Source organism: Bison bison, unplaced genomic scaffold, assembly GCF_000754665.1.
Source record: "Bison bison bison isolate TAMUID 2011002044 unplaced genomic scaffold, Bison_UMD1.0 scf7180017864472, whole genome shotgun sequence".
In the NCBI taxonomy this organism is placed as follows: Eukaryota; Metazoa; Chordata; class Mammalia; order Artiodactyla; family Bovidae; genus Bison; species Bison bison.
In genome coordinates, this window is record NW_011495033.1 from 13281799 (window position 1) to 13297363 (window position 15565).

Here is a 15565-nt window from a genome sequence, read left to right on the forward strand (position 1 = left end):
AACAGATACAGAGGCCATTATCCAAATGAAAATAAAATTCTCTCCTCTGAGCTCTACACTCTGGGTTATGATTATACAGAGAATACAGAAAACACTGCACACTCCTGCACGGCGCTGTCTGAAGGGAGGTGCTCCCCAGTACTCGTGTATACACCTTAATGTGTTGCCTTGTACTGTCATTGCTTAACATTCTCGGAGTTGAGACACATAAGATGCTGCAGATATTTAAGGCACAGAAGAGACTTAAACAAAACAGAGATGGAATCAAAAGAATTCCCAGGCCCCCCCTTTTTTTATGTGCAGGAACATTAAACCATCTATTTACAAATTTTCTGGTCTCCAATCAGCTGGAATTAACTGGGGGTGTCTTTGGGATCTTGTTGTCTGTGTCTGCTTTGGTGGATTAAAGAATGGAACCAACCAACTGCAGGAACAGAAGGGTAGCACATGGCTCCAGCTGGGATTCAGCGGGGTCACCTGAGCATGCAGTGGAGGGAAGGAGGAGAGCTGCTCTTCATTCGTTTTCAGAGCAAATTCATTTGAAAGAATGAACAAGCCGCCGTCACAAGTCAAGTGTATTATAATCACTCAGACCTTCAGCCTAAGGAACAAGGCTTTTTTTTTAATGTTACCCCAAAATAAATTTATCAACAAATCCCCAAATCTAGTACAGACGGTACAAATCAGATTTGCTTTCCTCTTTCCTTTATTCAGACAAACACCAAATAAAATGCGGGTGAAGGTGATGACAGACAACTGGAAGCTGATTTAGAGACTTACACAAACCCTAAAGATAAAAATCATAATGGTTAACGTGAGTTTACTTAAAGCATCTGGGTACCGCTTTTCAAGTAAGTAACTATTGCTAGAGTTTCTAGGTAGGGGGTAAAAGATGGTTAAGAAGTAACCTTTCCAAAACTCACAAGGCAGGCTGCTTGTCCTTTATTTAGTTTTGATCACAGACTATCCCAATTTTGCATAAAATCCTCTTGATATTGATACAGTAGTACGGCACGAAAGATTCAAAGTGCCACTAAACCTAAGGACCAATTCTTTTAATCATAAACCATGGTGCTGGGTAATGTCTGAATGGGAACATTTGATATGGATGGTCAGATGAAAGATACCAAAATGTCAGACAGCCCATCGACTGCTGTTGCCATGAGATTCAACAGTCAACATCAGTCTGATAAGCTACCCGACAAGGTGGTACAGCCATGGAGATGTCACGACGGTAGGCAAAACAAGCAGACATTCAGGCAGGATTTGATCAAACAAACCAGGCATTTCTGGCCTGTTGAGATTTAAACTCAATTCTATACTCAATATATTGTCAATACCAATTTTCCTAAAGGCGAAAAGTGAGACTACTTATCACTGCCCCACTCCTGGGACCCTGCCCCGTCTGCAGCAAAATAAAATGACCAAGTTCAACCAGAAACATCCGAAAGGAAAAATCACATAAGAACAAACACGAAAGAAAGAAAATTAGGTTATATATAAAAGTAAATTTCTGCTAAAATCAGAATACGTGCTGAGCTAAAAATGAATAGCTGTGAGAAAGCTTCTTTTCTTTTAAAACAGGTTATTTTTCTCTCCATGTCCTTTGATTTATATACTATAATCTCTCCTGTTTTCACAAACCAAGAAGTCGCCTCCACACACCAGTACCTAAGCTGCCCTTTCAGCAGTCTGTAGCCAGCTGCCCAATTCCAACCCAACCAAGAAACACCTGGCAGTGGCCCTTTCATGCAAATAAATGAAGGCTTAAGAGGCTGTGGCTGCGGTGGATGTGGCAAGGCTGAATTTAGTTGGTAGAAGCTAAAAGGAAGTTTTAAAAAAAAACGCTCAAGAAAATGGACACAATTTTGGAATGATCAAAGATGTATTTATAAAGTTTTTTCATGACTTCATTCTAAATATACAGAATAAAAAATGGTGTCAGCTCATTTGTAAGACACCAACAAGATTTTCCTTATACTGTCTCAAAATTGAAAGATCAGTTTCCCAAGAGGGTGTGCAATGCATCATAAAATGGCCTTTTTTCAAAGGTGGGAGAAGAAGGGCTGGGCAGGATGGCATATTACTTTTACCATGATAGACATGCAAGACTGTTACCCAATCCAGTGTAACTTATATACACTTGTGATGACTCAGAAAAACAAAGAGGTCATATTTGACAAGCCTAAAAAGCTTGAAATATTTAACGTAACTTAGGAATTATTTTTGGGGGGGGGGTGGTGGTTGGAATTCTTTAATTGTACCACGTGGGCCTTTGAAAGTAACAAATAGAAGGCCAGTTTCTGTTAACTTTGCTGCTGAACATCACATTCCATCCTAATAAAACCTGGATTGAACTGAGGGTGGATACCTTACCTTGACAAAGGAAAAGTATGTCAGTGCAAGATGTGGATTAAACTGCTTTCGGGGGCGGGGGGTGGTGAATTAAAACTGATACAGGTTGGAAAAGGAAATTTTCCTTCCTGATCTGGAGTCCTCCCACTTTAAGGCAGAACCCTTCCATTTTAATTTCTGCAGTTAACAACTTTTCCTGCTTATTTGGTTTTCTCCTTTGGGTCCAATCGCTGCTGGATTCGTTTGGCGTAACTTTGTGCCATGGAGTTAATGATGGACAGGATGAAGTAACACACCATTACAACAACCAACTTCTCAAACATCCAGGACAACCAGTTTTCTCCCTGCAGGAAGAAAGGCAGAACAACCCACGAGAAATGCTTCATTAGTTTGGTAGTAAACGGAGTCATCTACCATGTTTTAACGAAAGTAATGAGAACTTGGAGCTTATAACCTAATAAACAATTAAAAAAGAAAAGTCTTATCTCTTCAGCTACCCTGAAATCTACATTCAGGCCTTCTTACCTCCAGTTATTAAAGGTTTCACTTTGTTAAAGAGAATGTTGAATATAGTTTAGAATGGGGTGTGAGGTCATTTCTTGTCTTTCACTACATAAAGTCTTTGATGAAATTCTACTATCTGAAGTCACCATGGGGATACGTGTAGAGTAGCGTCAAGATAGTTTTAAATATATTCTTGTTCCAATATTAGGAGCAGCTTTTAAAACATAAATGTTATCTATTTCTGTAGTTATGTTTAGTCAACTGAGGGCAGCAAAGGACCACATAAAGAGTTGTAAGGCCATTAAAAAAAAAACAAAACCAAACAACAACAAAAATAGCCCTATGCTTCCTTCAAGTTCCCCATTTCAGGTTATTGCTTACTCATCCTCTCCTAGTCATTTCCTTTCTTTGCTACAGAACTGTTTATACAAAAGGCAGGCTTAAAGTTTTTAAGTTCAGTTATGTTAACAGCTTTGGTTTATATTATTTTTTAAAAAAAGATTATTTTCCCATCAATGAAAAGAAAAAGAGAGCCAAAATGGATATTCAAATGAACTCATTAAATCCAATATTTTGTTATGCTATAAATCTTAACTTTCTAATCCACTTGGAAAGTATACTTGCTACTTATAAATAAATCATTGAAGATCAAGGTAATAACTCATTCTACAGAACATATCCATTATTTTCCATTAACCCAATGCTCGTTTTGGGGAGAAGTACAAAACAAAAGCTACATTTTTCTGCTTCAGACAAAGACACATTTGCCAGTAGAGGGTACACAGAGCTTCAAACTTCTATTAAGCCTGACAAACCTCACTCTATTTGCCTAAAAATGCCAGTTAGTGCCGTGAATGTAACTGCAGCCTGAAACCGTGGGGGTGGGAAAAAGAAGAAAACCAGGGAAAAGTCTCACCTGCGGTGTGCCCATTTCGCTTCTGTGGTGAAGCTTCTGCCGCTGGGCCTCCAGGTATTCCTGGAATGGCTTCTGCAGAGACGGACCTATGCCGGGGACAGCACTGGAGGCGTGGTACAATAACCCCAGGAAAAAAGACACATTTGGGAAGAAAAGCAGGAAAGAATGTTAAAGGAAAATCCACTTACCGCCTTGACTCAAAAAAACAGGGATTAGACAGAAAGAGGAAAAAACCCAACAACAATCAGCAGAGCTGGCGAAATCCTGTGAACTCTTCCCAATGGATAAAAATTCATCCTTTCACAACCGCTTACGGGAGACAACTCTCTCCCATCAACATGTTTAAGAAGGAAATAGGAGCTGAGAGTCCCTTCTAGTAGAAGAGTTAGTTCTCAGAGTGAGGCGAGCTCAGCCGATGCTGCACACTGGTGTGGTACAAAGAGTAAAATGAATGACTTCTGAGAAGTCTCACATTTATCACCACCAGTTCCTGTAAGAACTGGTTTGAACCGATTAATAAGGAAATGACTTATGCTTGTGTCATCCCTGGTTGAAAAAGAAACTGCCCGCCCTCTCACTGACTTGTCCCATCTTCTCAGAGGAGGCGGTCCTTTCTCAATCCAAGTCCTTATTAGGACAATCTGTGCGTCATCCTTATCCAAAAAGAATGCATTAGCAAATTTGGGAGGCACCTCCTACCAGTCAGAAGTCAGTGATTAACAAAGGAACAAAGAAGGAACTATGAACCTTGAATCACGTCGTGGTTTTTGGTGGACGGCTTACAGAGAAACTACACAACATTACTAAACAACTTGTTCTGAGATGACTGGGATAGTGATCTCTGATAAGCTGATGGACTCAGAGCTCCCTCTCACCTAGAATGTGTGCAGCAGTGCTGTTAAACCGGTTTGGCAACTGGAGCTACCAGGCTCCCGATTTAGAAATGCTTGCAGGCATTTTAAAAAACGGTAACTTGGGGCGACTTAGAAAACCAAACATCTCTACTTTCTATAAGCTTTATTTTCTCATCTTTCATAATAGGGCTAAAAGCTAAATGAGCCCAGTCATTTTCCTGGGGCCAGCAAAGGGTATTTTCTGTATTTGCAACAGTGCCTAAAGTTCTCTTCTTTAAGCAAGTATTAATGTCACCACCTTTTTTCTAGAACAATTTCAGTTGCTGCTTTCTCTAACAAAAAGCAGGTGTACAGAAGAGAAACTTCTTGCTACTATATTTACCAGAGGGTAACAAATACATAGTCCTGGCTGACACTTTTCTTTGGTCTGTTAATGATCAACCAACAAGCCCTTAATAGAGTCCTTATTTTATATCCAAACTGTAATTGGTGCTATGGGGAGAGAAAAAAACTGCAAGAAGTGGTCAATGTCCAAGAACTCAAATCATTATTATATGGATTCAAAACACGCACACGCGCGTACACAAACACACACACACACACACATGAACTCATTTGCGAACAATAGAATTTATAAATCAGTAATAGATTTCTCAATTTTTTGGTACAGAAGACACATTCCAAAGAAACTGAAGGGAGAAAAGAGAGACCAGTGTGGGGTGAAGCTGTTTAAAAAGTCCTTTAAGGAATACTGAAAGATATGTTAAAAGGCCTGAAGAGATATATGTAGTAGGGGCAGTGACTTGCATGGATGATTCCAGAAGACCCATAAGACAGCCCTCAAAGATGAAGTCTCCTTTCCTCTCACAGCCTTCTGTGTGGCCTCACGTGAGCATGGTAAACCAGAAGAGCTGTCTCTGAACTCTGTTGCTGTTTTTCGGTAATGACCTTTCTACAAAGGAGCAACAACAGTACAAACTTTCTCTTTAAAAGAAAGACTCTCCTTGGGTAGTTCTTTATATAATGCATAAAAGAATGCAAATAGCTCATCCACTTACACTTGAAACAAACCACAGAAATATAAAAAAAATCCAATGAAATAAATGCATAAGAAGAGTGGCTTTGAAGATTGCAGATTTTTAAGAACTTTTCTTCAGAAATTGATTCTTTTTGGTTTTTTCGCCTGGTGCACAGCTTCAGGATCTTAGTCCCCTGGTCAAGGACTGAACCTGGCCCCGCTGCAGTGAGAGTGCCAGGTCCTAACCACCGGCCAACAGGGAACTCCCAGAAGTTTATTCTTTCACCCTTAATGACAATACCTTATATCATCATTTCAAATTCCCACGGGTGGCTAGTTAAAAAAAAAAACTTATTTAGCGAGATTGAAATGATTGTAGGCTTATTTGAACAGCTAGGATATACAAGCAACGACTTGAAAACTCCCTTTTTGATGTCCTCCAAGAGCTGGGTTCCATTATGTGTATCCTGTTTCTTCAGACCTCTAACTTCAGACCAAAGCTCAGCAAAACTACGGCTTACAGTTTTCCTCAAATCATTCTTGGGCTCCAGGGTCAAGTCCTTATTTAAAGAGAAAATTAAGACTCAAGACCCAATGTTAGAAAGGTGCTACTTCGCTGTTGTTGAGGGAAATGAGGAAGGGACTAGCAACAATCATTCTAAATTCCTTTCAAAATAACTGAAAAGCCTAAGTGATTTGCCACTGTAAGTCCATTAGGGCTACTCTTTGGGCTGACAGAGAATATACGTTTACATGATTCGTAACTTTCAAAGAATTATCCTGGGCTAATATAGAGGTTAATTTTTCAAGGTGCTATGTTATTACATGCTTTAGAGTTTTGGGTGGTGGGATGGGAGATTCAGTTTTTTATAAGATACTAGAAACACTTGAAAATAGAAGTTAAAAGTCTTTTATAGCAACATATTGACCAAAACTATTATGAATAAGTGCCACATGATCCCAATAAATCTAAAAAGTTAACATATTTGAAATCTAGGTAATAAATGTTACATAACGAACTATTAGTCAAGTCCTCAAGTTTTTAAATATATGCCTCAAAATCTTAGTTTTAATTTTTTTATGTCTATAAACAATGGCTTAGGGCACACAAGCCTCAGCTTATACAAAGCACTCTTATACTAGAGTTTTCTAAATTAACACTAAAGCTCTTTAAGTAATAGACTAGATAAAAACTGAAATTATAGCTTTTACTCTTAACATGCATTTAAGGAAAACAAGAATGCCATCCCCATGACCTCATCCCTCAAGTTATTTTCAAGCAGCAGAAGTAAGAGCCCATTCTAGAAAAAAAAAAAAGAGTCCATTCTGACATTCAGGATTCATTTAAGGTACACGCATGAAGAAAGGAGGGAGGAATAATCTGCAACAGAGTTGAGTGTCTTTTTATAGTTGGCTTAGGAAATAACTTAATGTCTTTTCTGAAAGCCATTAAATTCAGAGGACCTTGTGCACCTGGCTAAGGACTCTCATCTCAACCCATAGTGGGTGGGTAAGATGCTGCAATTAGGTGCTGATTAAGTTCAAAGTATTGTTATTCAATACTATTTTCCAGTCAGCAGTTGTATTTAAATATACTTAAACTAGCCTTGTAAACAGCCATTTTCTCTAAGTGACAAAGCCTTAAAGAAAATAGAAGGGAAAACAAAAGCAAGAATAAAATTAATCTCATCCACTTTTCCTTGCTGTAGACCTTCAGCATGGTGGGTAAAAAAAAAGTTGTGTGGATAGTAATACGTTGATATTTATTTCTTGACATACAAAAACACTTTTCAGATAATATAATCATGAAGAAACAAATTTCCATCAAATTGTTTAAATGGAAATATTTTTGAACTTAATAAAGAAAGAAAGAAATCCTCAGAAAATGCAAACAAAAGAGGAGGAGAAAAGAAATCCACAGAAGTCTAAACCCACCCAGAGCTCAAAAGGAGTTTCCTGGGAACAATATTCTGCATGCTTATACACCTAAGTATATGTTAAAACAGAAACAAGACAAACTTCTCTGCAAAATTCTGTCAAGGGCCCTGACCAATATACAAACAAAATCTATTATTTTTCTCTAGTTTTAAAAGCATATATGTAACTCCATTTTTGGAATCACTTATCTGATAAGAAATCTGTATCTTAAACTCTCCCCATATCAACTCATTATAAATAAAGGTCCCACAAAAAGCCAGAAAAATCTTCCAGAAGAAGCATCACAATCAGCAGAGGTTGCATAGAGTGGGTGATGTGATTACTCCAGTTTTTCACAATGCTTACATTTTCATTTGTTGGTTAGTCATGAGCATATACACCCATTCCAAAAATTCATAGGTCATTGTTATTCGGTTTTCAAGGAACTCCCTTGAAACTGTGTTACTTTCAAACAAACTGGTTCACTAGATATAAAAAACATACCATTTGATTTACTTAGAATCTCTTTTCCATCATGGACATAGTCATCAAACTAGCACTTACTATTAAAAGACCTGAAATCTTCATGTTCATGGTTCTTTTTGGATTTTTCCAGCCAGATGTGTTTTTTCTTTTTTTACTATAATTATTATTAAGTGCCATCATAAAACTGGGGCACAGTGCTTAATAACACAAGAGTAACAAACTTTAAAAAAATTGATTAGTCTTGTTTAGCTCTATTTACACAGTGCCTATGTGAAGGTTAAGCAGTTGAAATGCCTAAGGGAATTAAACAATTAATAAAGTAAAGTTCTAATATAAGCTCTACTTTCTTGACCACTTTTCTGAGGACCTTTTAGCATTGCTGTGATTGTGTATGTCGTATCATTGGCTTTCCAATATACTGGAAACTGTCTGACATGGATTCCAAGAAAGGCTAAAGGGCAATATACCTTTGTTGTTCCTAGAAAAAAAAAAGGTTTTAAAATTAAGAAACATTTCTTTAAACCTTTACTTCACTATTTGTGCAGTACTTTGAGGCTGATTTATTTAACATTCTTCTGATGATTAATTAGAACATCTAAATAACATTCTCAGGGTGTGATTAGTTAACCACTGAAAGCTTATGAATGTGAGAAAATGTTTTTACAAGATACAGTTCAGGGGTAGTATTAAAAGAAAGGGAAAAGAAGAGTTTAATCAAGTCTACTGCTGCTACAATTTAGACAGCATAATAATTTTTTGAAGTAGCCTGTTTTTTGATAGCACCAAAAGCAGCTTTTAAAGGCAGAGAAGCCTAGACCAATGGTCTGTGAACATTTTTGATATATGGATATTATTCATGCAAAGAGTAAAATGTATAAATACAAATTTAAAAGGATAAAATATAGATGAAACATTAAACAATTTAAAATGTCTCATTATGATGACTTTCATGCTATCTTTAGCAAATATTTCTGATTAATGGGGCATAGAAAAGACAATAAATTGCAGCATGCCCCCTGTAAGCCCCTTTTGTACTGAGAACTCCTACTCTTATCCTGGGCTTCCCTGGTGGCTGAATGGTGAAGAATCCGCCTGCCGATACAGCAGATGCAGGTTCAATCCCTAGGTCAGGAAGATCCCCTGGAGGAGGATAATAGCAACTCACTCCAGTATTCTTGCCTGGGAAATCCCAGACAGAGGAGCCTGGTGGGCTACAGTCCATGGGGTTGCAAAGAGTCAAACGCAACTTAGCAACTAAACAACACTCCTTCCCTGTACTTGCAATACCTAATTTGTGACCTTCTGACATATGGAGTGAGGGAGTGCCAACCAGACTGGTGGTAAGCTATATCCTCCATGGATGTATAGCCGTAATTATGTCTATTTGTAGAACCATAATAATGCTATTTACATTACAAAAATACACAAAAAAAGGAAATGACAAAGATGAAAATAAATATAAATAGAAGTTCTATTTTAGTCCCACCAATGGTGGAGACCACTGGAATAGACCAGGGAACTGAACTGCAAGGGGTACAAATACTATATATATACAAATATATATATATATATACACACACACACACAAACACATATACAAATATATATATATAAAAAACTTTACCTGTTCCAAAAAGGTCAAAATATCTTAAGGTTTAGTTAGCAGAACAACTCCGTGTAAAACTGTTAGGTAACATATTAGAGAAAAAAAGACAGCTACTTCTACAAAGATCCAGACCAAGGCTCTCTTTTCTCTTGCCCTTCCATGCTTTAGAGTGGCTCTTACAGACCACTGTAAAGAGGACCTTTAAGAACCCAGACAGCCAGACCTCGAGAAACTGAGATCTGTGCCCACAGTTAAACTTATATTTGTTTTAAATGAATATTAGAGTTTTTAGAATTTTCTTGAGTGAGGATCACTGTATGTGAATCAATAAATCAAATTTATCCTCTAACTCCAGAGAATTCCTCTATTAGTTGAGATTTGGCCTGGGAGCTGAGGAGTCCTAAACAGACTCTTCTAGACTGAAGCTACAGACTCTTCTGCTAAAGAGATTAAATTTTATAATTAAGGTACTATGCTGTGCCTAGTCGCTCAGTGGTGTCCGGCTCTTTGCGACCCCCTGACTATAGCCCGTCAGGCTCCTCTGTCCATGGGATTCTCCAGGTAAATATATTGGAGTGGGTTGCCATGCCCTCTTCCGGGGGATCTTCCCAACCCAGGTATCGAACCCAGGTCTCCTGCTTTGCAGGCAGATTCTTTACTGTCTGAGCCACCAGGAAAGCCCAGTTAAGGTACTAGTAGGATTTATTTTCTGGAGAAGGAAATGGCAACCCACTCCAGTGTTCCTGCCTGGAGAATCCCAGGGATGGGGGAGCCTGGTGGGCTGTCCGTCTCCGGGGTCGCACAGAGTTGGGACAGGACTGAAGTGACTTAGCAGGATATATTTTCAGGGATGAAATAAAAGCCCATCCGTACCCCATCTCCATTACATGCTCATCTGTCTTCTGAACAAAAGAGGCAATGACAGTAAAGCAGAAGTTCAGTGACAAGGTGGACTAGCAAGTCCCTTTCTTGATAACAGTCCTATAAGTAATTCTTTGTTTTCAGAAATGTGCGCATTTTAGTCAAATGCAGTAGAATTGAATACCACTCCTCCATAACCATCCCCCCTCACCCCCGCCCCCGCTGGGCAGTGAGGCCAGGATCTAAACAGGCTTAACGGTTAGTATTTTAATGAGTTGTCATTTCCTGTCTGATAAAGATTCTCACAGTATTTAACCACCAGTTTCCCTGGGGCCCGAATAGTACTAGAACTCTATTCATAGTGACTCAGAATCGATCTCAGGCTCCTAGCCTGATTCAACAATGATAGATTGCCCTACAAATGAAAACACACACACACACACACACACACACACACACAAACCACCAAAAAAAACCCCCCAAAAAACAAAACCTTTCTTGCCTCCTAAGGTAGACTGCTCAGGAGATGAAGCAGGCAAGGCAAGAGGGGAGGTAGTTCATCAAACAATCTTTCTGAAGAAGCCAAAGGTCATCATGCTAACATTCATTAATATTTATAGCCTTCTAGTCCTCAGAGATTAGAGACAGAAAAAGAGAAACAAATTGATCTCTAATTAACCCAGGAATATGACAAGTAAACGAACTGGTGTCAGCTGCAAATCAACTTATATTTAACCTAGTAAAACTGAGATCCAGTAATACTAGGTGACTGAAATGAAAGTGTTAAAATCTAGGGCTTTCTCATATACATAAGTGTGAGTTGATAGTCTCTGGCACCATCTAAAATTCGTTGTGATTCAACCTCAGGATTTGGGATTAAAACATCTTGAGTTTCATTCACAGCTGTGCCCCTTTCAAATTATTAAAACCTCTTTTGTACTCAAGTTAGTCTATTGTGTGCTGAGTAGAATTATAAACACTTGACACCGTCAGTTTCTTAGCTGCTGTGTAGAAGGAAGACCACTGCTTTATTGAGAAACATCAGGTGTATGGTTTCTACTGCCTCACAGCATATTTCTATCACCAGCGTCTTTCAAAAAAAGTAATTGGCAACTGCCCTTGCTTTTGAACATTTGGAATTGTTTTCTATGAGAATCAAAATGAAAGTAATACCTCCTTACAATTAGCAGCTACTCTTTGAAATACGCTATCATTAAAGGGAAGCTTTTGAAAACAAACCTCATTTCGGAATGTAGACGTGAGCAACAGAAGCCAAACAGGCATTTATGTTAATGAATGAGGCCAGAGCTAAAGAAGTGGTCTGAGAACCAAGTAAAGTGATTGGCTGCCAAACAAAACCCTGTTAAAAATCAACTGATTTCAGTTACAGAAAATGACAGACTGATGGTAGCTTTATATGGTGACAAATTCATCTGTGGCTGGCTGAATCCACTGAGTTCTAAGAAAGAAAAGAAATCAGCAACAGGGACCCACAGACCCAAAGGTCAAGAATAAAGAATAGTTTGTGGAATTTTAAACTTAAGGTGAAATAGCATGGAACCTCACTGGCCTTTATATCATGATGGTAAATGGATTAAAAAAAAAAGTGACTATTGACAGGAATTTAATCTCATCAAGAAAAATCTAGTTACTCCAACCATTAGGCAGAAAATCACTAAATGCAGTACATAACCTCAAAAAGAAAAGCCAGGATCGCTGACCTCAATGAACTTCATCCATAAGGGTGATTAGAAGAATAAGGGGGAAAAAATGCATTTAAACCTACAGTACCAACCCCAGCAGGTTTCTCAAAATAACCCCAGTAGCACCAAGTTTCAGCAGTGCCAGGCTGATACAAGTGTGAACAAGGAGACCGGCTAGAAAGAACTCATGCCGGCTTCTTGTCACATGAGGCAGCCTTTGGGAACCAGCTCTCTCGTCCAAATCTCCAACTTCAAGCAGATTTCTTCATTGTCTTCTACAGAGCTATCTCAATGTCCCTCTTCTCTACTTCAAAAGATTTGGAAATCTTCATTTCAGCCTTGAAGGAAGAAGTGGTTAAGGAGGATAAATCAATCCACTCAGGCTTTTGATCCTATCTCCTTACATTTCTTACTATTTACATGAATTTGAATACGTTTCAGTTTCCCATGAAGCCAGTGATAATACCCTACAGATTTTATTATGCAGTTTCATAAAAATATGTAAAGCATCTGGCAGAGTTCTTACTAAATGCTAATATCCAACCCATGTCCTTCCTTTTTTTTTTCATTTGTATTTTCCATCTCTAGCTTTTTACTAGAGTATTTCCCTCAACCTAAAATATACAGAGGTCTCCCCTAATAATGAATAAATGAGTTCAATTAATCAACATATTTATAGAACACTTAAAAATGTGTCAGGTGTGACCTTGGCCTGACTTTTTCTTTACTCACAATGTAGTCTGATATAACTGGGTTTCAGTATTCCTCATTCTACTGAAATGCTCTAATTATGGTTAATATTAACTTCCTAATACAATGTCCATTTCTCACTTTACAGTCTAACTCCAGAGATCTTGCTTTAACCTTTCACTATCCTGCCTCCCCTGTATCTATAACAAAAATACAAAGGAGTTAAAAGTCAAAAGAGAAGATAAACTACAGGAAGAGGACATGAAGAGGAAGGAGTATTCTACCTGAAGTATAGAAGATTATATATATTAAAGTCAGTATGTACAAGTGAGTCTCAGCAGCTGCGGTCTTAAAAATCTCTGTATCCTCTTCCAGTTAATACAATTATTTGTGTTCTACACTTCCATAACTTTTTCTGATTATCTTACAATGATCAAAAAAAGTCAAAGAGAATTGAGTATGCAAACCATTATATTTTAAAATGAAAGGACAGATTTTTTTTCTTTAGAAGAAAAAGTCCAGGCAAACACAGCTCATTCTGACCACCTGACCAACAAGAAACAACATTAAGATTCAAGCACTTAATTACTCTGGTTAAAATGATCTCTCTTGCCACAGGCAAGTCCGACTCTGAGGTCAAACGTCAAGTTAACTCAGAAACAGGAGACAGCAGAGCATGGAACATTCTGTATCTGGTAAAAAGTCCCTGCTCCAGTCAACCCCATCCCCCGAGTTCAATGACTGAATTATGGAAACTTTCTTGTGTGGTTAAACTGGGGACTTTGTCTTCCAATAAGACCCTGGCAACCGAACAATGAGCCAATGATCTGCTTATGGTTTGTTACGAGTCATAGTCTTGATGTTGTTTTCTGGGAATTCTCATCCTCTATTTCGTGAGAATACAGGAACATGTCATCTTAATCATGATTTTAAAGTTAGACTTTGGTCGTGCTCTTTAAGAAATAGGTCCAAGTCTTTCATTGGAGAAAATCTAAAATTAAATAAAAATTAAGTTTAAAATCTTAAAAAAAAAAAAAAGGCTGTAACAAATGTAAGGCCTTTGAAGCTCCAAAGTTCCCTGACTCTTTGGTTCTGTCCTCTGACTTACTTCAGCTTAGGATACAAGAGAGTGAAAAAAAATCCATCACATGCTTAATCTTTTTTCAGATCCTTTTCTTTGTCCTCTTGACAAAAATACCATAAACCAAAAGGCTTTTTCAAGGCTATTACCTTTTTCTAACCTTTCAGAATATGTTACTGACATTATATCTGTTCAGAGTTTCATATATAACTAGATAAACCCTTTGATTTAGGAGTAGATAACAGGGATATCTTTCCTTAAGCCTACTGATACTAATGGTTACTTTCCAGAACTGTGCAAGAAATAAATCTACAAATTATTATTTCTGGTCAAGGGAGGGGAATTATTTACCTTTAAAATTACAATAAAGTTTGGAGGTAGGGCTTATATGCTCTCTGGGACCTTACGAGTGTCATACCATGACATGCTATACTAAAAATACCACAGGTCAAAGGCATACTTATTATGTAGCTGGGCCATTTCATCGTTACACTAAGACTAGAGCCATTTGTAGAAGAGATATTTCTTTCAGCCATCAGTACAGCATTCAGAGCTGTATAAAACTGATAAGAAATCTCACCACCAGAGATGTAACGGTCAACTCTAAATGATTATTCCCTTGCCACCTGGGGAGGTGAGTAGTCTGACATGGCAGGCCACATGTACACCTGCCTAGACAAAATGTGACCCCAGGCAAAACTAACTTATCAAAACTAAGAGTCATCTTGCTTATGTCCAATCTCTTTTTTATCCACCTTCTCCTGCTTCCGAGCTCTCCCTTTAACCATACTCTAGGCTCTACTACTTGCTCACCTATCTTGCACTGAGAAATGCTCATAGAAGCATTTCTCAAATGCTTTTGTTCAAAGCAGCAAAAAAAAAAGGAAACATTTCAAATGTTCATCAATGGGAGAGTGGATGAATAAATGGGATAATATACAATGGTCAAAATGAACAATTTTTTTTTCAGGTACAAAGTTTATTACCAGAGACAAAGCACAGCAAGTGGGAGAGCACACAGAGAAACTGTTAGAAGCAAGGCAGAGACACACACCCTGAGAGCGAGGGTGTGGGCGACCCCCTTGGTGAGGAGGAACCCAAAACGAACGATTTCAGCAGCACACAAAAATATTAGCACCATAACAATAAGCAAAAAGTCTCAAAAGATTACATATAGTCTGATACACGTTATTAAGTTAAAAAGACTAAAATAAAAAATTATATGAGTTATTTATAGCCACTCTGAGTCCACATCCTTATCAATAAAAGAAAGGAAAATACTGATCATATAGGACTGGAATTAGAACTAAACAGTAACCACAATTGTGTGTGAAGTGTTCATGGTGTTTAATAAATAGTACTCTCAAGAATTACTTGTAAACTCTTTGACGAAAAACTTTGTCCTGGTAAAAGGCGTTTTACTCATCAGAGAGTAAAGAAACGGGTACTTTCTTTAGGAGAAGTAAGCCTTCCTCAATCTTCCCTGACAGCACATAAAATAGTCACCTAATACTCGACCATTCTGTTCACAGTCAGCAGAAACTTTGGAAAACAAGAGGTGAAAAGAGGCAACA

General features: G+C 38.0%; 1 protein-coding gene across 4 annotated transcripts in view; it reads right to left on the minus strand.

The window, feature by feature from the left end:
* Positions 1–926: 926 nt before the first annotated feature.
* Positions 927–15565, minus strand: part of VMP1 (vacuole membrane protein 1) — a 127140-nt gene continuing 112501 nt past the window's right edge. For 3 of the 4 annotated variants that reach the window (XM_010861609.1, XM_010861611.1, XM_010861610.1), the window contains 2 exons: positions 3776–3878; positions 1867–2699 (listed from right to left, as the gene is read on the minus strand). In XM_010861609.1, coding sequence (XP_010859911.1) covers positions 2556–2699; positions 3776–3878 — 247 coding nt within the window. In that variant the 3' untranslated portion in view covers positions 1867–2555. Of the gene's footprint in view, positions 2700–3775; positions 3879–15565 lie in introns of all 4 variants that reach the window. The other variant, XM_010861612.1, reaches the window with a different exon arrangement.